Source organism: Dreissena polymorpha, chromosome 10, assembly GCF_020536995.1.
Source record: "Dreissena polymorpha isolate Duluth1 chromosome 10, UMN_Dpol_1.0, whole genome shotgun sequence".
NCBI classification, from domain to species: domain Eukaryota; kingdom Metazoa; phylum Mollusca; class Bivalvia; order Myida; family Dreissenidae; genus Dreissena; species Dreissena polymorpha.
This window is the reverse complement of record NC_068364.1, coordinates 21,723,757-21,747,041: the sequence shown is the minus strand read 5'-3', so window position 1 is coordinate 21,747,041 and position 23,285 is coordinate 21,723,757. Positions and strand designations below refer to the sequence as shown.

General features: G+C 33.9%; 1 protein-coding gene across 1 annotated transcript; it reads right to left on the bottom strand.

Moving 5' to 3' along the window:
* Positions 1 to 106: 106 nt before the first annotated feature.
* LOC127848339 (peroxisomal acyl-coenzyme A oxidase 1-like) lies at positions 107 to 22,403 on the bottom strand. The gene is made up of 16 exons (XM_052380754.1): positions 22,368 to 22,403; positions 21,879 to 22,047; positions 19,673 to 19,835; positions 18,096 to 18,256; positions 16,110 to 16,217; positions 15,231 to 15,350; positions 14,030 to 14,145; positions 13,326 to 13,495; positions 12,741 to 12,903; positions 11,973 to 12,163; positions 10,524 to 10,676; positions 9,343 to 9,448; positions 7,399 to 7,545; positions 5,755 to 5,871; positions 4,869 to 4,958; positions 107 to 1,294 (listed from the first exon to the last, which is right to left on the bottom strand). The coding sequence occupies exons 1-16, from the start codon at positions 22,386 to 22,388 to the stop codon at positions 1,220 to 1,222; spliced, it is 2,070 nt and encodes a 689-aa protein (XP_052236714.1). The 5' UTR covers positions 22,389 to 22,403; the 3' UTR covers positions 107 to 1,219.
* Between the last annotated feature and the right edge of the window lie 882 nt (positions 22,404 to 23,285).

The window sequence follows — 23,285 nt, the reverse complement described above, 5'->3', positions numbered from 1 at the left end:
TCTTATTATGTTTTATAAACAAAACCTGAGAATTTCTTGGCATTGATTGCAAAATCCTATCTTTGCTGTGCATCTTACTCGGTGTGTAACAAATCAGCTACATGTATACTTATTACACATGGTTTATTTTTTATAAATCAACAAATTATTTGTATAAATAACAAGTGAACAAATAAATTAATTCTGTATAAATCTATCAACAGTTGCTATTTAATGCATTCTTACATCAAATATAATAATGTCAATAAAAATTACACAATTCTTAAAGTAATTATTTTAAAAAGTAAAAATAAAATAATCTTAACAATATAAGAAAAAGAGTTAATACAAATCTTCCATCGAAATGTTAGATTTTCTGTTTTCAAACTTTTCATATGATGTACCCAATTTACTATAAATATAATTTACTTAATATTTCTTTTTTTTCTTTTTAGTTATTACCTTATACATAAAGCATATGACACAAAACTGCTAATAAATATGCCTATCTAAAAGACAATTAACTCTAGGATTTATATACAAAAAATAACTGATTAAATACAGTAACATATATAACAAAACAATCATTAAAATGGATTCCATAATAAAAAGACTTAAAGAGCATTATAGCTATTCAATCTTCATAAGTCTATACATGTACATTATTAGAAGTGATTGTGAAAATACTTATCTGATTTTGACTGAAACTAACTATACAGTTTAACCCTTTCCCTATTAGAAGCAAGGTGAGAATGGCTATGTGCAAACAGAATAAAACCAGAACAGCCTGCAAGTAACTCACAGTCTGTTCAGGTTTTATGCTGTTTGCTGCTCATCAGTATCTAAGGGTTGGAAATGAAGCATTTAAAACTTGAATCTAGTAAGAAAGGTCTTAAATTTAACTTTCTAAGGGACTACAAATGTGTAAAAATAAGTATATAAGTGGTAAAGGGTGAAGACATATAGTTATGATCACATATTCACCATATATGCTGAGTGTAGGACTGTCGTTTACCTATGGCTCGCACTCTTTGTCTCTCATGTGATGAAGTATAACAATGATTTATACATGCATACTATTTACTTTAGTAATTTTTTGTATGTATCAATATTTATAGTTCCTGTCTTTTTTTTCTAAATGTGGCCCCAACAATTCAAAAATTAATTCTATCTTACACATTGCACTAATGTACGAAGTTGGAAAAAGGAGTCAACTTTGCTTTCTTGTCAAGGGAGACAATTACAGTCTTGCAGCAGGTGCAGATGACTCCCCTTGAATCAGTGGCTTCAAAACAGTGTGGTAGGATGGTAAAACCTGCAAACAAATTAAGAATAATGATCATGATTAATGGTACACTGTTATCTGGTGAAAATTCAAGTCAGTGTGATTCACCATGGGCTTGGCACAAAAAAGCAACAAAAATGAAATCAGGATACATTATTTTATTTGGCCATTTTTTTCAGGAATTCAAATTAGTGTTCAAATGCCAACTCTTTTAATCTTGCATATCAAAAACAAATGGCTTAAACAAATTTCAAAGCATCAGTGAGGTGTAGCAAAGAATGTAATCATACAGTGTTGCAGTCAGACTTGAAAAACACTACCATTATGAAGTAACAACCCCTTTAAAGGCTGCAGTAAGATATAAAATACAACAGACTGGAAACCTCACTCTGGGAGCATTTTAAGATTAAACATAACAAGCACTGATTTCCAAGACAATGAATCGAGAGCATATTTATAGTTGATAGTCCCTTTCCCTCTTAGATACGTATTTTTACGCATCTGCAGTCCTTTAGAAAGTTAAATTCTATTAAAGACCTTTCTTACTTAATTCAGGTTATAAAGGCATCATTTATTACCCTTAGATACTGATGAGCAGCAAACCGCATAAAACCTGAAAGACTGCGAGTTTCTATCAGGATGTCCTGGTTTTATGCTGGTTGAAAAAAGCCATTTTCACTTTGCTTCTTATGGGGGAAAGGGTTAAATACTTAAGAGGATAATACACGGCTGAGCCGGGCCAGGCAGTGATAATCGGCTTACAGGGAGCATAATGGCCGGAGGGCCGTTTGCAACCTGGGGCCGATTATCACTGCCCGGCCTGGCTCAGCAGTGTATTAACGTCTATAATATTTATCTTACTTTTATACTTAATTATAGATTGACACAGGTTTTGAGTCATAAAATCATACTAGTTCTTCACTAAAATATATGAAGAGCCAGCTTTCCGTACTTATATTTTCATTGAATTGATTACGCAATTTATGATGTATCTCATGTGACGTAATTGAAATGACGAAACTAGCTAGACGCTTTGGATTTAAGGACAACAACAAATCGGACTTAGAGTGTTTTTATTTAACTGTTAAATATTTTTTAAGATTATTATAATATTATGAATGTGAATAACAGTGTTGGGATATAAAACTGGAATGAAACTGGTGAGATTTTCGATTTCGTTAAAATGTTGAATGTAGATCTACTCGAATAACGCGATGTTTTGTTTAACAATTGATGGATTAGAAATCTAAATTTAAGAAAAGTGTCAGTGAATTGTTCTTTAACTATTCGAAGGAAATTGATGTTGAATTAAAAGGGTAATTTCTTTGATGAATAAGTCGTTACTTTGTCAGTTGATCAAAGAATGTCTATCCACAAAGAATTGCCTGCTAACATCCAGTGCTTTTAAATGGAAAAGATGGATGGCGATGAAGAAATGTGTCCCGAATTTTAACTCGTCATGGAAGCAAATTAAATTTTACGAAAATAAACATTAATATTACACAACTTCGGTGAGTAAAACAATAACCAGTAGATGTTTTACTTCTTTATGGCTAAGACTGATGTAGACGCCATTTTTTTCCAGTTGAACGTCACGCGCACACATTCTGAGGGCCAAATATAAATAATCAACCCTAGGGCCGAATATTTATAATGACCCCGCGATGGTGATAATGGCATGAACAACTGTACAAATTTGTTACTATTTATAGTAAGGTATGTATTATACACATATATGCTGCAGAGGACAAACGATTTAGGGCAACAATTCATCCAGTTCTGAAGACTGGTCAAAGTCAATATTCCTTTCTATAAGATCATCTGCAAATTAAAATCATTCAACTGTGAAAGTTTGAGCAATATCCAACCCAATAGTTAAAGAGGGCTTAAACACACAAAACTGTGTGACTATGTATTCTGCATTGGAAAAACAAAGTGCAATAATTATGCCAAAACTTGTTGCAGATCAAAACACTTCTTTAAGTTCATCAAGTAACAAGAGCACCGCATAACAGGTGCCACGCTTGGCTGCGGGTGCAGTTTTGAATAAATGAAAGCTTGACAGATTTTATTTTTTTTGAAGGTCACAGTGACCTTGACCTTTGACCTAGTGACCCAAAAATGGGTGTGCCATGTAGAACTCATCAAGGTGCAGCTACATATGAAGTTTCAAAGTTGTAGGTTTAAGCACTTTGATTTTAAAGCTAATGTTCAAAACCTTGACAAAATGTTAAGGTTTTAGCACGACGCGGACTACACGATGACGGACACGACGACAGACACGATGACGGACACTACAAGACGAGCTGACTATGACAATACCTCGGGTTTTCTCAGGAAACAGCCGAGCTAAGAAAAACCATTCAACTCTGAAAGTTTTAGCAATATCCACCCAATAGTTAAACAGGAGATGAAAACACAAAATTGTGTGACTATGCATTCTAAAGTGGAAAAACAGACCAAAGGGCCATAATTCTGCCAAAACTACCAAAAAATAAAATATTTGTACAACGATCATCTACACATTAACTGTGAAAGCTTAAGCGAAATTCACCCAATAGGTAAAGAGAAGTTTAAGCCAAAAAATTGTTTGACTGTATATTCAATTGTGAAAAAACACACATAAGTGCCCTCATTCTGCCAAACCAGATCAGACAAAATTAATTTCCTTATTATCATCTACACATTTAGGTCATCCAACTGTGAAAGTTTGTCCAAGATCACCACAGTGTTTATACAAGTGCACCGCATAGCAGGTGCCAATGCTTGGCTGTGGGTGCAGTTTTGAATAAATGAAAGCTTGTCAGAAGAATATTAGAGGTCACAGTGACCTGACCTTTCACCTTGTGACCCAGAAATGGGTGTGGCATGTGGAACTCATCCAGGTGCAGCTACATATAATGTTTCAATGTTGTAGGTGGAAGCACTTTGATTTTAGAGCCAATGTTAAGGTTTTAGCACGATGCGGATGGCGGACAACGAACTGGCTATGACAATACCTCAGGTTTTCTCCAAAAAGGGCCGAGCTAATAAGACTTACAAACACAAGCTTCACAACGTAAAAACCAGACAAGCGGCCATTATTCTGCCAAAACGTATCCGAGGTATACATCTCTATGGGATTATTTCCATATAAGGGTCATGCACCTGTGAAAGTTTAAGCAAGATCCACCAGTAGTTAAAGAGGCTTTGAAACGCAAACAACTATGGGACTCTATATTAAAAATTATATACAATGTAGTGGAAAAACAGACAAATGAGGAATAATTCTGCAAACTCATCAAACAATTTGTGTTTTTTTTTTAAGATCATCTACACATTAAGGTCATTCAACTGTGAAAGTTTGTGCAAGATCCACACAGTGGTCACAAAAAGGGGCTCAAAACACAAGCTTTGAGACGTTCAAATGGACAAGTGCTCTGCTGAATATACCTGATATGGTATATTTCGTTAAAAGAAAGTCTTTTCATAGCAAAAATCCAATTAGGCGGAAAGTGTCGCTGCATATTAACCTGTTTGCACTGCACAGGCTCATCTGGGACAATTTTTTCCCAATGCATTAAGCACAGACCCCAGAACGAGGAACAACAGTAAGCATGCTTACATCAGCCTTATTGAGGGGGGAGTTCTTTGCGTACTCAAACAGGGCTTCGTAGACATTGCCATCATAGCGGCCTAAACAGCTCTGTAGCACCTGAATACAGGATAGAAAATATACCCCAGTAACAATCTAAACAAATTTTTATAAACTATGTAATAGTATATTGCATAAATTTTGATATTTTTAAACCAGTTCAGCTTCTTTTGTGTATTATTCAATACAATATTAGAGGACGCGGTTACGTAGTGAATATGGTATCAGTCTAGCAACCAAGAGGTCATTTGCTCAATCCCTACTGTGGGAACGTTCTTTAGATCTACCCTAAAGTACTAGTCCTACCCAGGAAATGGACTCGAAAGTGTTTCAATAGGGTTAAGGAGTTTGATGCAATTGAGTTAAAATAAATAGGTATAAATTATATTAAATTGATTTTAATATTCTTATTTAAGTTCTTTTTTTTCCTGTTTCAAAGTTTTTTATTTAGTCTTACTTTATGATACAATCAATTAACAAAGACATGTTCATGCATATACTTATTTTACCATATGTCTTATGTTTTAACTATGTAATAATTATCAATACACAAACTTAATTACTACATAATTGCATCTTCCTTTTTAGCATATTTTACTTTACTGAAATACTTATTTATTTATATTAAATTAAGCAATATTAGACCAAATTAAAGAAATTTCATCAAGATGCAAACTCACTCCTGAAGGACCTAAATTGAATTTTTGTCGTCATTGTCATGGCTATCAAATTATCTTTGTTGATTTATTTAAATCATCTCATCTAGAAAAACAGCATCACAAAATTGAAATGTTTCAGTTTCAAAATAGTTTTATAGTCCAATTAAAAGATCCAATTTTGTTTCCTATTTGCTTACCTCGTCTGGGTAATCAAAAGCGTCCACCAGAGCAACGGCATTGGGTCTGATCTCTGCAAACAAAGCCATCTGCCTTTCTGCCAACATCTGTGCCTGCTTGCCACTCAAGAAACCATCCTGAAAGATATTTATTTATGATGAGCCTCACTCAGGGAAACTGGGGCTTAACACATGTGCATGAAGTGTCATCCAAAATTAGCCTGTGAAGTCTGCACAGGCTTATCAGGGATGACAATTTTCTGCCTAAACTGGATTTTCACTCAGAACAGACTAAGAACTTCCTTCAACAAAAAATACCATAAAAGGGGAAAGTGTCGTCCCCTATTAGCCTGTGTGGACCACACAGGCTAATCTGGGACACTTTACACACATGCGTTCAACCCTGTTTTCACAGAGCTCCACTGATATAATAATATTTTTTTATCTTAACTTCTAAGCTAGTGACCCAGTTATTGTCAAGTTATTATATAATCCATCTGTGCCAGACAAAGTTATACTCAAGACAATACGAGTCCAGATGAGCTTTGGCATCAAGAGTACGACATTTTGTTTACACACATTTTTAAATTGTGGCCGTTCTATGGGGAACACCCGAGCCAGCAGGCATGCTGTAGGAAACGTTTGTCCTGAGCACAACTTTGTCAAGCAGGGAAGGATTTTCAAATAGCTTGCAATTAGTGATGAGACAGAGTCTCAGGCGAAACAACCAGGGTTCAAAAGCAAGGTCACAATTGAAGGTCAAAGGTCAAATATAGGAAACTTGTACTAGACACTTTGTCTCGAGCATAGCTTTGTGCTATATGGATTAATTTTCATATAACTTGCCATAAGTGATCAGCAGGATGAGACGCAGTGTCTCTTGCAACAATTATGTCCCTAGGTCAGAAAGTTGCATAATGACCACATTTGACCATATATGTCTTAAGATTGAACTAACATTGGACACACAAACAGACACAGAAGGGAAAATCCAACAATGCAGTCTACACCAGCAGTGGGCTCAATTAAACCTTTCAGTGCTGGAACCGAATTATGAAGGCCTTTGCAAACAGTTTGGATCCAGATGAGACGCCACAGAATGTGGCGTTCATCAGGATCCAAACTGTTTGCTATTCTGATAGTATTCTTTGAAAAAAATCAAAGAAAATGCTAATTTTAGAAATTCAGCAGACGACATTTTTGCAGACGACAAATTTCCCAGCATGCAAAGGGTTAACCCTTAAGGAGCAAAGTGAAAATGGCGAGTAACTCGCAGTCTGTACAGGTTTTATGCTGTTTGCTGCTGATCAGTAACTAAGGTTTTAAAATGAAGCCTTTAAAACTTGAATTTAGTAAGAAAGGTATTTAATCAAATGTAACTTTCTAAGGGACAACAAATGCGTCAAAATACGTATCTTACTGGTTAAGGGTTAAAATGCTTTAAGATCACCAATACCAGCCGGCATGTCTTGGAAAAATGGTAGAGGGCTAGATAACAAATCGAATCAATTTGTGGCAGTTTTCATTTTTGTATCGGAACATTTTGTACTCATAGAATCTTAATGACGCTCTGCTGCCAGAATTGTGAACATTTTGAAAAATTCAAGATGGTCACCAAAAAGAAAAATACTGCTACGATGACAAAACCAAAATGGATATAAATACCATCAAGAAATATCCTGTCTTTTGCAGTATGCCGTCCACAGCGAAAACCTGGCATAGGGTGGTCATCACCTTGGCAAGGTTCGGGTCAGTGACCTTGGCCTGGATGGTCATTGCAAACGTCCTCACCACATAGGCTGCACTGTGCATCTGAGGGTCAAAAGGTCAAAGGCTATTTTTTTCTCTGATTTTTTATTATTATTATTTATTTATTTTCTTAATTGTTTTGTTTTGATAATTTTTTTAAACCTTTTGGTCATATGGTCCAAGGTTGTTTTATTGTCATCTTTTTTTTCTTTCTTTATTTTTCAAAATTCTTTATCTTTTACAAGCCCATTTTTCTATGAACATGGGCAATAAAATCATTGTTATACTGGCCATTTATCTACACAGAGTTTGTCCATAAATCTCTCTGACCTCCTCATGGTTGAACTTTTTTATCATCAATTACTTCTAAAATATAAACTTGACACTGGAATATTGAACAAAAAGATTAAGGTTTGTAATTTACTAACATCTTAAACTCACCTTTTTTAGTTCTTTGGCTACCTTCAATTATGTTACTATATCAAAAAGATAATGTAATAAAAATAATACAGCTATGTTTAGTCCTTTTATAACATTAAGGACTAGTTACAAGATTTTCTTAGTTTTGAACATCCGTCATTGAATATGTTTACTAACAAATCTATAACATTTTGAATAATATTTACTTCCCTGGCATTCAAACCAGGGGTCGTATTCCAGAAGCATATTAAGTTTAATTTTATTATTATCCTTAAATTGGGAAATTTTCTTAAGTGTTTCATTTCAAATTGCAATAGATGGCATCAAGATAGACATTTAAATAACATCATTATGCCAATGTTATTTTAGGAATACCAAATTTCCTTATTTAGTAAAGAAATACAAAATATTGTAATTTTGAACTTAAGTGAAATTATTTAAGAAATGACTTAAGATGTTTCTGGAATACCACCCCTGGGTTCCCTGGAAGCAAAAGCTTATACACCATGCAGGCAAATTACCGAAACATAAACACTATAGCAGTACTCTAATTATTATCTAAATTATTGAATACAAACGTTACAAACACATCACTATTTTACTGATTCCAAATGGTAATCATCCATTAATTAACCAATATATCGTTGCTGTCGTTCTCAAACCTCGTAGCTAAAAAATGGCAACTTTTCAGGAGAGAGAAAAAACGTCACATTCTTTTATAACGATGTTTTAGCAATTGAAATTCTGTAAAAATACCAAACAAATGAAGCTGCAAAATACGGCATAAGCCGTAGACGCGTGAGTCATACTGATAAGTCATACTGCTATTCAGAATTGGTAGCTTCACTACAGTTTTGTCATTTTAATGAGTTACGACAATTCGTCGTGATAGGAAACCTCGTAGCTGAAAATATAAAATAAAAACGTTGTTGTCAAATTTGTCCAAACGAAATGACGTACCTATAGGTGAAATGATGTCTCTACGACTTTTTGCCGTCACGCGGCTTTTTCAAGGGCTCTGATTAGCGTACAGCTACGAGATATAGCACAAAACACGCGCCAAACTTCATATATTCGGAAAAGACGAAAAAAACAATTATTTTGGAGCTACGAGGTTTGAGAACGACAGCGGCGATATGAAACATTTTTCATCATCAAGAGAGCAACTTCGCTTTCATTCTGTTTTGCTTACTTGACTTGATGACTTTTTTTTTTTAAATTTGTAATTTTTCAAAACTCAACTCTTTAATGGCAGAAACAGTACTCAATGATGTCAATTTCTTACTGATTCTTTACAGTGTGATACAGGGACCCTGAGGGTAGTATATTAACATTAACTTACTGACCCTGTATCCCACCATACAAGATCAGTAAAAACTTGTATAACTCAAGTCTGCTATACAGGAATCTTCATAGTTTCCAAGGAATCACTTCCCGTACCTTGGATGCCTGCACCATCTGAACGCTGCACATGTTACGGGCGACCTCCTCTGGTTTCCCGCTTTTCATCAATGACTGCATCTTCATGGCCACACCTTGGATCAATCTAGAAATTAGGAATGAGAAACGCTTTGTGAACACGGACCTTAATACAACGAATAACGTTTTTAAAAATTTGTTTAGTTAGTCTCTTGTAATTAATAATTCAGTCTAGGTAGAAAGTATCTTCCATGAATAGCCTGTATAGAAGACTGCACAGGCTAATCTGGGTTAACAGTTTTGCACATGAATTGAGCCTGGTTTTCCCAGATCCAGTTTTGCACATGAATTGAGCCTGGTTTTCCCAGATCCAGTTTTGCACATGAATTGAGCCTGGTTTTCCCAGATCCAGGCTAAAATATAAATTAAAGATAAAAAATCAAAATTTCTGTTGAGAAAAACTGCGCTTTGTGATTGCTTACACAACTGTAACAAAGTATTGAGAATGTCGGGAAGACCATGAACAATCTAAAATCTCAGCAATACAAATATGCACATAATCCCTGCTCAGGGCTGAGTCGGACTCAAAACTGAAAACAGTTTTTATGAACATCAAATTGAGCATGATGTTCAACTCATCTTAACCTTATAAGAAGCAAAGTTAAAATGGCTTTTGCAAACAGCATAAAACCAGAACAGCCTGCGAATCACTCAAAGTCTGTTCAGGTTTTGTGTTGTTTGCTGCTCATCAGTAACTAAGGATTGGAAATGAAGCCTATAAAACTAGAATTTAGTAAGAAAGGTCTTAAATTAAATTTTACTTTCTAAGGGATAACAAATGCGTAAAAATACATATCTAATTGGTAAAAGGTTATATACATATCTAAGAGGTAAAGGGTTATATACATATGTAAGTGGTAAAGGGTTATATACGTATCTAAGTGGTAAAGGGTTATATACGTATCTAAGTGGTAAAGGGTTATATACATATCTAAGTGGTAAAGGGTTATATACGTATCTAAGTGGTAAAGGGTAATATACGTATCTAAGTGGTAAAGGGTTATATATGTATATCTACGTGGTAAAGGGTTAAATACCTATCTAAGTGGTAAAGGGTAAAAATTGGAGAAAAATTAGAGAAAAAATCAAAGTTGAGTCAGAGTATTGATCTAAGTATGTGTGTGATACAAGTGCATGTCTACCTGGATGCCGCATGTTCATACAACTCAATCAAGTCCTCTAGTTTGAGAGCCTCATTGACCCCGCTGTGTGGGCGGGGCTTGTTGCTAAGGTAACTTATGAACCCAGAAAGCTGCTGACCACTTGCCACCTGGGCATACATCTTAATAAGGTACCTGGAATAGGAAAACATGTGAAATTATTGATCATCAAAGTCCTGAAAATTCAAGTCTAATAAAAATGCCACATTTTTATTTACGATTATTTGTTTGTTTTAAAACGAAAGAATTTATGACACTTTGTAAAGACAACATGAGCTTGTCACAGTAGTGCCAAATCCCCGCCGAAATGTGTTTGCTTGTATGACAACATTTGTTTTAGAGAGTAGAATAATATTTGTAAAAACAAATAAAGGGAGATAATTCATTATGCTCCAGACAAAAATTTACTTTGAAATTAAATAAAGGGATATAATTCAAACACTAAGGTAGATAGAGTTATAGTTCTCAGTCACTGCACTTCTCCTACTTGCCATCTGTTTATATTTCAAGTTTCAAGTAAATCCCTTCAGTAGATTCAGAGTTATGCTCCGGACAAAAATTTACTTTAAAATTATATAAAAGGGGAGATAATTAAAAAACTAAGGTAGATAGAGTTATGGTTCTTGGACACTGCACTTCTCCTAGTTGCCATCTGTTTAAATTTCAAGTTTCAAGTAAATCCCTTTAGTAGATTTAGAGTTATGCTCCGGCCAAAATTAACTTTAAAATTATTTAAAAGGGGAGATAATTCAAAAACTAAGGTAGATAGAATTGTGGTTCAAGTCACTGCACTTGACCAATTACTATATCCCCTCCGAATTTTTTTTCGGCAGGGATAATAATCTACAGAACATGATACTGATATTGTGATTACACATAGGAATTAAGTCTTCACATGAAAAATAAATTAAATAAATTTTACATTTTTCTGCTTGCTGTCCTTCAAACATAATTGGCACAATAACATTTCTGAGCAAAATGTTTAGTATTAGGATCTTTTTTAATGTATGTATGCCATTATTTTGTTTTGGCTCTACAGTCCTTCCCTGTCAGGGGCTTCATTGTGTGAGTACCTACATCTGCGGCTAATCACCACTTACTGCAGTTGTCAAATTTATCGGAACCACATGAGAATCCATTTGTTCATAAATCCAAATAGCATTATTTTAGATAAATGAGTCTCAATCTGAAAAACTGTGCTTAATGCAGTAAATGCAGGTATTGAAGTATTCAGGGACATCACTTTCTGCTTTTAGGGATTTCCCGTAATAGCCTGTGCACAGGTTAATCTGGTATGGCACTTTACGCACATACATTAAACCCAGTTTTCCCATAAAAAAGCTCCTTTATTTTAAACAATGCTATACAGATTAATGTTCATTGCTACTGTAAATTTTGACTACTAAATTTAGTGTTGATATACCCCAATACCTTGCACACTGTAGGTACATGACTGTGTTCTCTCCCTCATATGTCATTGCTGGCGTGATATTTGTAAAGATCTTGGGTAGCCCGCTGGCAAGAGAGTAACCATGACCTCCGCATGAGACCCTCAGACGGTCTACCCCGCTACTGGCCAAGTCCGAAGAAAGGGCTTTAAGACCGGCTGCCAGAGCATGGAGCTAAAAGTAATTTAAACCTATTTTTCAGCTTGATTGCATAGAAAGAAAAACGCTTATTGAAATGCTCTCGCGTTAAACCTATTTCATCCCAGTCACTAGGGGGACATCATATTCACTATGCCATGGAAACCTAAAAATAAAAACAAATTTTGGGCCTTTAGTACAAACTGAAGGAAAAGGTTAATGTGGAACTTAATCTGAACAGATCAAACAAACGTTCAAAAAGTGTAAAAGTGTGGAGCTTAATTTAAACATGGAGGTAAAAAAAGCATGCTGAACTGATGAACTGAGAGTAGAAAGTAAAACTAAGAACAAAAGGCAATATGAACAGCTAAACATAATTTGGAACTCAAGAAAACATAGACCAAACGTTTGTAACAGGTTCGATTTTTTCTTAATTTGATGTGTCCCTTTATTAAACATTATTCTACATTATTCAAGAGCTATAAAAACCACACACAATTAATAATTGGAAACTAAGGTACAACGGTGTTCCTGAACTGAAAATTCCTGACACTGTGGTGCGATTGTGATTAAAGGCCTTTGAGGAAAAGCCTGAAACATAACAACACCTTACCGACTGCATTTCCTCCATGTTTCCACGCTCAATCTCGGCAGTGACCCTGAAGTACTCAACTGCCATGTGATACCCCATGAATATGTATGCATAGGAGGCAGCCAGCAGTGGAAATAACTTCTCCTGCTGCGTCTGGTAGTCAATCACCTGGGGTTCTTCGCCCCTGAAAAATGTCAGGGAACAGTAATTGAAAGTGAAGCACATCCAATCTTAAAACCAAATAACTGCTGAATGTAAAGTAACGCCTCTTAAAGCGACCTGTTAAAACTGTGGAATAGCCAAATTTTAGAGAACAGTAATTGAAAGTGAAGCTCATCCAATCTTTTACCAAGAGACTGCTGAATGCAAATAAACACCTCTTTACAGGTATTCCTTCACAGTACCAAAATGAAAATTCAAAATAAAATTGATTAAAAAAAGAATGAATGCATCATATCTAAACAAGCCAAAACCTATTTAAGGGACTTGTTTGCAGTAAGGCAAAATTACAACATGAGGAAAGAAACAAAATCCAAGTTAAGAAGCAAATGATTATAGTTCAGAATAAAATACTTTGAGCACAGAAGAATGGCCAACCCAAATTACCCGGGTCTTATTTCTGTCTGTCTTCTAACAGCGCTGTATCTAATGGCGATGACCGATGCCTGGGCGAGCGAGCGCCCCATGTCACCCACGATCATGGCTCGAATGAACACCATGGATCCGTATGCAATTTTCGCGTTCTTTGGCGGAACATACGTACCATCTCTCTCGACCTTAAGGGAAACAAGTGATTGCAAGTTTTTAACAGGCTCCCAAATCTATCCATTCCCAAATATCCAGTATGATAAACACAACATCATTTCTAAAATTGAAACAATAGCTTATCTGTGAACTTTAATACCGATAGGATCTGACAGGAGTTGTCATACATAGCATTATGTATTTAACTCCTCCAAGATAATGTTTGGTAAACTCTTTATAGATTTGCTTATTTACACAATTCAGGTCAAAGTAGTGTAGTGGATATGGTGTCCGCCTAGCGATCAGGAGGTCAAGGGTTTGATCCCCACTGTGGAAGTGTTCTTTAAATTTCCCCCAAAGACACTAAGTACTGGTTCTAATCCCAGGAAACTGATGCGAGAGCGTTTCACAAAAGCCCTTAGATTTTCTATGCAATCACGCAAAAATAAATTAATTTAAACTGAAAAAACACAATTTTTAAATTCTTTAAATAAATATGATATTAAATGGCAACTCTTTTCATATCCTTTATGTATTAACATTCTTGCTAAATAATTAATACAAACCCTAGAGTATCTCATAAGCATGGCATCCCTGGGTACGCGAACATTGTTGAACATCAGGAAACCATTGTCCATGCCTTCATAGCCCAACTTGTTTCCAATGTCCCCCACCGTTATTCCTATATAGGATAAAAACAAGGGTCACAAGTGGGTGGGGTTGTAGAAAAATGTTTTTTCACCATGGTGTCAACATGGCTGACACGGAAATGGTTGTTCAAACTTTTTAAAGTAAATATAGGAGAAATATACAATTTTAAGCAGGGGATTTCAGCAAAGATAGGATCTTGCCCTTTAAAAAGCATAAGACATTCATACAATGAATATTTGAAGTACAATCTTTTTAAGACATGGTCTTTTTAAGCACTCTTTAAATTTCAAGACAAAATAAAGCTTCAGTGTACATTAAAGCATGGTCTTATTTTAAGGCATTAGATCAAGGCATGATCTAATTCTTGGACAGACTCATCTTTTTGGCATGGTTTACTTTTAAGGCTCATTATCATTTAAAAGACATTTCTCGTCATAAACACAATATTAAGTCACTTTCTATTTTAAGCCATTGTCTCTACAAACCATTTTCAAATATTAATGCTCATTATAAATTTTAAGACATGGTCTCATAATTAACTGTGTTATAATATAAAAGCACATTCTAATTTGTAAGACATGGTCTCATTTGAAACCATGGTAAAATATTAATGCACAATCTAATTTTTAAGACATGGTCTTATTTTTAACCATGGTACAATATTAAGGCACATTCTAACTTTTAAGACATGGTCACTTTTTAACCATGGTAAAACATTAACGCACATTCTAATTTGTAAGACATGGTCTCATTTTTAACCATTGTAAAATATTAAGGCACATTCTAATTTGTAAGACATGGCCTCATTTTAAACCATGGAAAAATGTTAAGGCACATTCTAATTTGTAAGACACGCTCTCAATTTAAACCATATTATAACATAAAGATAAAGCATTATTTTTAAGACATGGTCTCATATTTAACTGTGTTATAATATAAAAGCACATTCTTATTTTTAAGACATGGTCTTATTTTTAACCATGGTAAAATATTAAGACACATTCTTATTTTAAAGATATGGCCACTTTTTTTAACCTGGGTATAAACATTAAACACATTCCAATGTTTATGACATGGTCTCATTTTAAACAATGGAATAAAATGAAGTCACAGTACCAGGGAGAGGTCTGTGATCCTCAAGGCTCCTGATCTGGACCACGAAGGCATGAATACCATGGTTCTTCCCCTGGGAGTGCAGCTGAGCCATCAGTATCACATGGTTGGAGGTCTTACCCACTGGAATATATAGATGTCATTATTATCATCATAAATTTTCTTTTCATGACCATCATTATCATCATCATGAAAGGTATCATGGTTATCAATAGTAACCTGATTTGCCTTGCCGTCATAAACCTCATCATAACGTCAGCCTATTACCCATCTTTAATCACACTAAACTTTATTTAAAACTCCAGTTTAGTTGAATGTTGCACACACCATAACTGATGTTTTGCTCACAAATATATTTGTAAAGGATGAAAAATAAGAACTCTGATCTATAATGCAATCCACTACAATTACATGATCGAAATGCACTACATTGAATTAATTATATGCAATAAATTATAATAGTATGCCATGAACTTTTATAACACGCAATGCATGATAATATACATCCAATTCACTATAATGACATACAATTCACTACAATTAAAGGCATTGCACTATAATGTCATGCTTTGCACTATTATGACATTTTTGCACTATAACTACATGTGTACACGCAAAGCACTATAATTACATAGAATGTACTAAGATTTTATGCAAATCACTACAATTTAATGCAATGCACTATAATTTCAAGCAATGCACTATAATTACATTCAATGCACTATAATTGCATGCAATCCATTATAATTACATGCAATTCACTAAGACTATATGCAATGCAATTTAATTTAACACATAAAATGCGCAATAACTAAATGCAATGCACTACAATGACATGAAATGCACTATAATAACAAAGCCCTAAAGCTCTATTTTACTCACATGAGCCCGGCCAATATTTCATGGAAGTCAATGTTGGACTATTGATAATAAATTCCTCTGTTTTTGGGTCATAGGTTGCTGTGGTTTCCAGTCCTCTGATAAATGTGCCTTGAATTAAAAAAAGGTTAAATATGCGTTACTGGCAGTTTATTAGTGCAAAAATTAGTTTTGAAGCTTATCATAAATCAAAATGTGATTTAAGTAGCGCACCCGTAATGATTTCCCGCAATTTATTTTACGATCATTGCCGATCTTCAATGATAGGTTATTTCCGAGAAATGAATTTCATTTTTTTCAAACTTCGAATTTTTATATATGTTTACGTAATTCCTTTATAATACATTATTTTCACAATAAATATGGACTTTGATCCAAATATCATCTGAAAAAATACAATTTCGTGATTTCTTCAAAGATCGTAGAGCCTTTTTAACTGTTTACTTATTTATATCTAATTTAAGGCTTTCCTAATGTGAAAGTGTCGTGGCCGAGTGGTTAAGGCAATAGACCAGAAATCTTTTGGGATCTTCCAGCGCAGATTCGAATCCTGCCGACGTCGCATACTTTTTGCGGCGCATTTTATTTGTTTTCTAACGTAATTTGATTTAATATAGCATATAAGCTATGTTTATTGTTAAATATGTTGCATATTTTTATGCACGTTCTTCAATTTTTAAAATTAAAACGTTTTGGCTAAATTTGGTGATTTACTGCTAAAAATACGAATCATGCATGTTGCATTTCTATTTAAAAAAGCAAATGGTAAATCTCTCTATTTCTTGGTATTTTTGCTGTATATAGTGTATCTATAAAAACTTAGTTCAAAATAATACTTAAATGATACTATTTTGAATTTTATGACACTTTGTTTTTAACCAACCCTTATTTCTACTTGGCTGAAACGAATTACATTTTATGGCGCTCTTCCATAGATAACACGTTATAAAAAATAAATGTCAGTAAAAGGACACTTATTTCATCTTGTTAAAATTTTAAAGAACTTTACTGCATCTGTAAACACCAACTGCATGCCCATATTTGGAAATCTGGATGAACTATGGAACTTTCATATACCCCAGGAGTGCAAATAAACTGGACACAAGCCGAGCGTGGGGGTGGTTTTGAAAAATTCAGTATATTTTTTTTTAAAGCATGAAAAGCCTACCTAAAAATTTGCATGTAGTTCAGTGAAACGATGCTGATTAAGAAAATAATACATTAGATTATATTTGGATAGGTTGCCATTAGGGGTGCGCTACCTTAATTGCAAATGAAGCTCACAAGTGGCATAGCAAAAAAGTGTTTATACTGGACACAATGATACATTAACCAGGAAAAAGCCTGTGTCCTGTACAGCAATATAGATTATGAAAAATGACTGTTTTGCTCATATAAATACAATTGCTTAATTAAGCAATCAATTGTGAATTAAAATAAAGTACTAAAACCTAAAAGTTTAATAAGTAACCATAAAGCTACCTGAACATTTAAACTTCTTTGTAAAGAATGTTAAAAGCTTTGTAAATTGAAAAGACCATACACCCTTCACCAGTTAGATAGGCACTTTAAGTCTATGAAGTGTTTGCAGTCCCTTATAAAATAAAGTTAAATACCTTTCTTACTGGATTTAAGTTTAAAGGCTTCATTTCCAACTCTATGGTACTGATAAGAAGCAAACAGCATAAAACTTGAACAGACTGTGAGTTACTGCAGGCTGTTCTGCAGGTTACATATATTCATTTTCACTTTTAACTCTTTCAGTGCTGGAACCGAATTTTAAAGGCTTTTGCAAACAGTTTGGATCAAGATCAGACGCCACAAAACGTGGCGTCTGATCTTGATCCAAACTGTTTGCTATTCTGATAGTATTCTTTGAAAAAAATCAAAGAAAAGCATATTTCAGAATTCAGCAGACAACATTTTAGCAGACAGCAAATTTCCCAGCATGCAAAGGGTTAACTTCTGAGCGGGAAATGGTTAACATACCGTGGCCCAGCTCTGTCTGTGCGTACGTGCCGATGTATTTCATTGCCCGGGCAGGCGGCAGGAACTTCTCAATCTGTTCTTTGGTTCCCTGCTTCTCTATGGTGGGTATGAACATCACCTGGTGCAGACCGAGGGGGTTGTTCTCCTGGCATGCAGCCGCCCTGGAATAGAATAGCCCGGGTTATATATACATTATAGTTGAATCTATTGCACACTTGAATATATCGCACAGTGTTGTTTCTTTCACCATTTTTGGAATGGTTCCAGGTCAATGGGGATTGTGAAAAATCCAGTAATTTTGACTGATATTGGGAAATCAGTGATGTCCATTGTTTTTTTTGCTAACAAAGACTTTAAATTGTGAATAATAGAGTGTTCAATCATATATTAACTTAAATTAGATTAAACTTATAGCGCTGGAGTTTAACTAAATGTTGTGATTAATTTATTTCATTTTCTTGGTGAAACCTTAAATTGGGAATTTTTAGAGACTGTGTAAAATATATAGTTGTTTACATTTGGAATGGTTGACTATAACAGCCCTGATTGTGAACCAAAAAACTCTGATGCACAATAAGCTCATTGGTTCCCTTGTTTCTTTAAATGGTAAGAGCATATCCTGATTTTCTCAAACCAAAGCAGTCATGAAAATATGTTTATGTGTCCCTTTCAGTATTGATATATACAAGTTACAATAACAAAAATAAACAAAAATCCTATATTAATTTTACTTCTATATATTCACTTAATGACTCACCACAAAATCACACTGTTACACAGTTCGATTTTCCTATGAAATAATTTTTGTATATAATATACCTGCTAAGCTCATAACAAAATATTGATCATTTAAAAAGATTGTATTGTATCAATTGTAAAATTAATAATATTGTAAAATCATTACTATCCCTTTCCCCTGTAAGAAGAAAAGTGAAAATGGCTATATGCAAATAGCATAAAACCAGAACAGCCTGCAAGTAACTCGCAGTCTGTTCAGGTTTTATGCTGTTTGCCGCTTATCAGTAACTAAGGGTTGGAATTGAAGCCTTTAAAACTTGAATCTAATAAGAAAGGTCTTTAATTAAATGTAACTTCTTTTAAAGGGTCTACAATTGCGTGAAAATACGTATCTAAGTGGCAAAGGGTTTAATACGTATCTAAGTGGTAAAGGGTTTAATACCAATCTAAGTGGTAAAGGGTTTAATCAATTATGAGTGGTAAAGGGTTTAATACTTATCTAAGTGGTAAAGGGTTTAATACGTATCTAAGAGGTAAAGGGTTTAATATGTATCTAAGTGGTAAAGGTTTCAATACATATCAAGTGGAAAGGGTTAAATACGTATCTAAGAGGTAAAGGGTAAATAATATTTTTAATTATTATTATTCATGGAAAATTAATTTTCTTTTTTTTGTGGGTGACCAATCCAGAATTTAACACAAAAACATTGGAAAATGATTGACACCCATTTCTTTTTTTTCAAAAATTGATGAAAATAACAACAACATTTAAATCATGAAATTTCATGCAACAAACATAAATGATGTAGCAGTAATTTCAAACCAAAACTTTAACTCACTCGCGTAGTATGAACATATCAATAGGGGCAGTGATGTTCATTTTCTCCATCAGCTGGTTTAGATACACGGCCTTTTTGAGCGCGATGTCGTAGTGCGTCTCGCGATCTCGATTCCACCATGGCGTCAGCGACTTCAAGTACGGATCCTGTATGGCTATGTTCTCTGAAATTTGTTTTCCGCTCAATTCATGAACTCATTATCTTGTTACACCTGGCTCAATTCATGAACTCATTATCTTGTTACACCTGGCTCAATTCATGAACTCATTATCTTGTTACACCTGGCTCAATTCATGAACTCATTATCTTGTTACACCTGAGCATCTTTCTGGGAAAAACTGGGCTTAATGCATGTGCAAAAAATGTCATTCCAGATTAGCCTGTTCAGTCTGCACAGGCTGATCAGGGACAACTCTTTCTGCTTTCATGGACTTTTTGTGTTTAAAGAAAGTCTTGCTTTAACAAAAACCCAGTCTAGGAGGAAAGTGTTGTCCCTGATATGCCTATACCGACTGCACAGGCTAATTTGAGACCATACTGTACACACATGCATTGAGCCCAGTTACAAAACGTGTGAATAGGACCCAACATGGCAGTGTTCTCTGAAAATTACCACCAACTGTTATCATACTCCCTAAAAATGTAATCAAGTCTTCGTTATATGAAAGCATTTGTTCTCATGGCTATGTTAATTTTTCAGTAATATTTGCACAACATTTTTTCTCTAGCAGTGTTTAAATTACTATGCTAAATTAAATGTATCATAATGGCTATGTTATCTAAAACAATGTTCTTTATTTTTTACCATGACTATCTGTACTCCACCTAGGATTTGAAAAGGACAATTGCTCTTTTTTTAACAAGGCACTTCAGCACAAGTGTACATATAAACCTTTTCAAATAACATGTCCTGTAAAAAGTATATACATACATGTTTTTGATTGTACATGAATTTTCATTTTTAACATTGTTTAAATAATTAATATTACTAGTTTCACTGTGAAAACTGAGGTACTGAATTCAAACTTCAAATAAAAAAAATCTTTATAATAACGTGATTGTAGTCAAAAAAATGGCATGACAATTGTCTAATGGGGCAGGGTGGAATCTGGGCGTGGCAAGGTGCTGTGCCCTTCCATTAAGGACTAGCTGGTGCACTGAATATGTAGCCAAAAATGTGTCATTATGGCTACCTAATGCGATATAATTTATTACGGCTATGTTTCTTATGATTTAAATGATTAATTATTTTTTAAATATATTATAATGGAATTATGTCCTCGAAAATGGTTGATTCATGTACATGGCCCTGAGGTTTCCTTGTTGAATATAAAAAAATCATCGCTAATTGGTCACATTATCTGTGTAAGTGTGTTAAAAACTAGGACACCAATATGACATAACACAGAAAGATTTACATTCTAGATAATAACCTTGTGCAAAAACAAGTTGAAGCAAAATTGTATCAGCATTTATCTCCACACAGCCCATCTTAAGTTATGTTATCATTTTAAACGGCCCACTATGTTAGCAATAAAGACTTAAACATGATGCATCCCAAGTTGCATTTATACCAATTTTGCCACTGAAAAGCCCCAAATCATATAAACAAAGTGACACTTTCATTGCAATTCTTTAATGTTTTATAAATGTACTCCTTGAATACATGTATCATATCATTAATCGTCGTTGTCACAATAGTGACAACACGTTTCTTCACAAGGCCTGGTAATCCATTTAATATCTTCAATATTAGAATAAATATATATTATACGTAAAATTCTTTCTGGGAATTTGTCTAGAAAATGTGTTTTAGGGTAAATTTTATAAATAAAATCACCCATGTAACAAAATGGCAGTAAAGCTTTCAACCGTTGGTAATGTTTAATCAAAATGCACATTGTTTTCTATGTTATACCTTAACTAATGATGTTAAATAAATAATATGGATTGTATAAAATAATACTTTACAGTAACATTTGTTAAAAATATTTAAATATGGTAAGTTAAAGAAATGTAATTGATTGCCTAAATTTCCGATTTAAATAATCATTAAACTCTAAAACTTGAAACTATTCTCTGGATGTAACAGTACAATGTTTTGCAGTTACTGTTTATATGAATATAAGAGTTAGCTTCAACGCGACGTTCTAGTTCATGAACTTCTGAATTATTCCAGCATCTCTGGTTGTAATGTAAAACTTACGCAAGTAACGACGTCTCTTTACTCCCTCTTTTCCGTTGTACAATATCTCTGTCAGCAATTCCTTGTCGAATGTTGCCGATTTCCTTTCTTTTACCAGATCTTTATTGACACTTGCCATGTTTAGAAATAAGTTATTGTCAACCCAAGCTTGCTTGCTTGACTGATTCACCTATTGCGTAATATTTTAATCGATTAAAACCGCATAAACTTTGAACTAATTTGTTATTATGAGCTGTGTTTTGACATACTAAAATTAACGACAATTATAATATATATTTCTATATCTTTATTTCACAATTTGTAAATCAAATACTCTGAGTATATTTATCTCATTTAAATCAATATTTGCAAGCGAAATTTTTTAATGTCAAACTAATTTATGACCCCAGAAATATTATTCAGAGCATTCAGTCCATATGCGCTGGATGGCAATGTTTTATTTATTTATTTATTTATTTACATGTATTTATTTTTTTATTTTAAGTTTACCCGTTGTTTATTATAGTGCATACACACACTATATCAATAAAAATCTTCAGACAAAACGTCTTCTTAAAAAAAAGATAGTTCCACTATGTACATAGATATTGACAGATCTATGTACATAGTCATTCTATACATAGATGGTGAGGTTTATGGACGTTTCGTGCCACTACCAGTTCGTGCCACTGATATTTGTGTTGAAAAGGGATAGACGTTTCGTCCCACTGATAATACATGTATATAGGCGGATAGGTGTGAATAATGCCGTATAGGTGTGAATGATATTGGGGTGTATATAAATGTAGAAAATTACAACAATTTTGACAATTATAATTATAAACAACAAATAAAATGATTTATCGTTAGTATACTAATATTTGTAAATAGTGTAATAAATGCGATAAACATAAAGCATAAAGTGTTTAATTTTTTATGAATCATGTGTATGTGCTCGTAATAATAAATACAATTTTGCATAGTTCATTATGTTTAATAAATATAAAACATGAAATGCTGTTATTTTCTATGCTTCAATTGTATGTATTATATACATAAATAATAATATATAACATGAATGAACAATAATACAATTTAAAATAAAGTTGGTCTTTTTCTTTTAAGAAAAGCTTATGCTTTACTATCGACTCACAAACTTTCAATTAGCTGTATGTGTCTTTACGTAATTAGCAAACAATTAATTACCGAATCGGGCCTTTAATTTACCGACACGGGCCTTTAATGGCCAATTAGTAACCTATAAGTAAACAACTCACCGCTTTAATTATGATACAAACTGTGTAATTCACTGAAAGAGTAAATAAAGTAAGTTGAACACACAGTATATAATACCGCCAGAAGGTACGAACGAACAACGACGTTGATTTTTTTTTTTTACATATATAGAATAATAAAGCAATATATTAT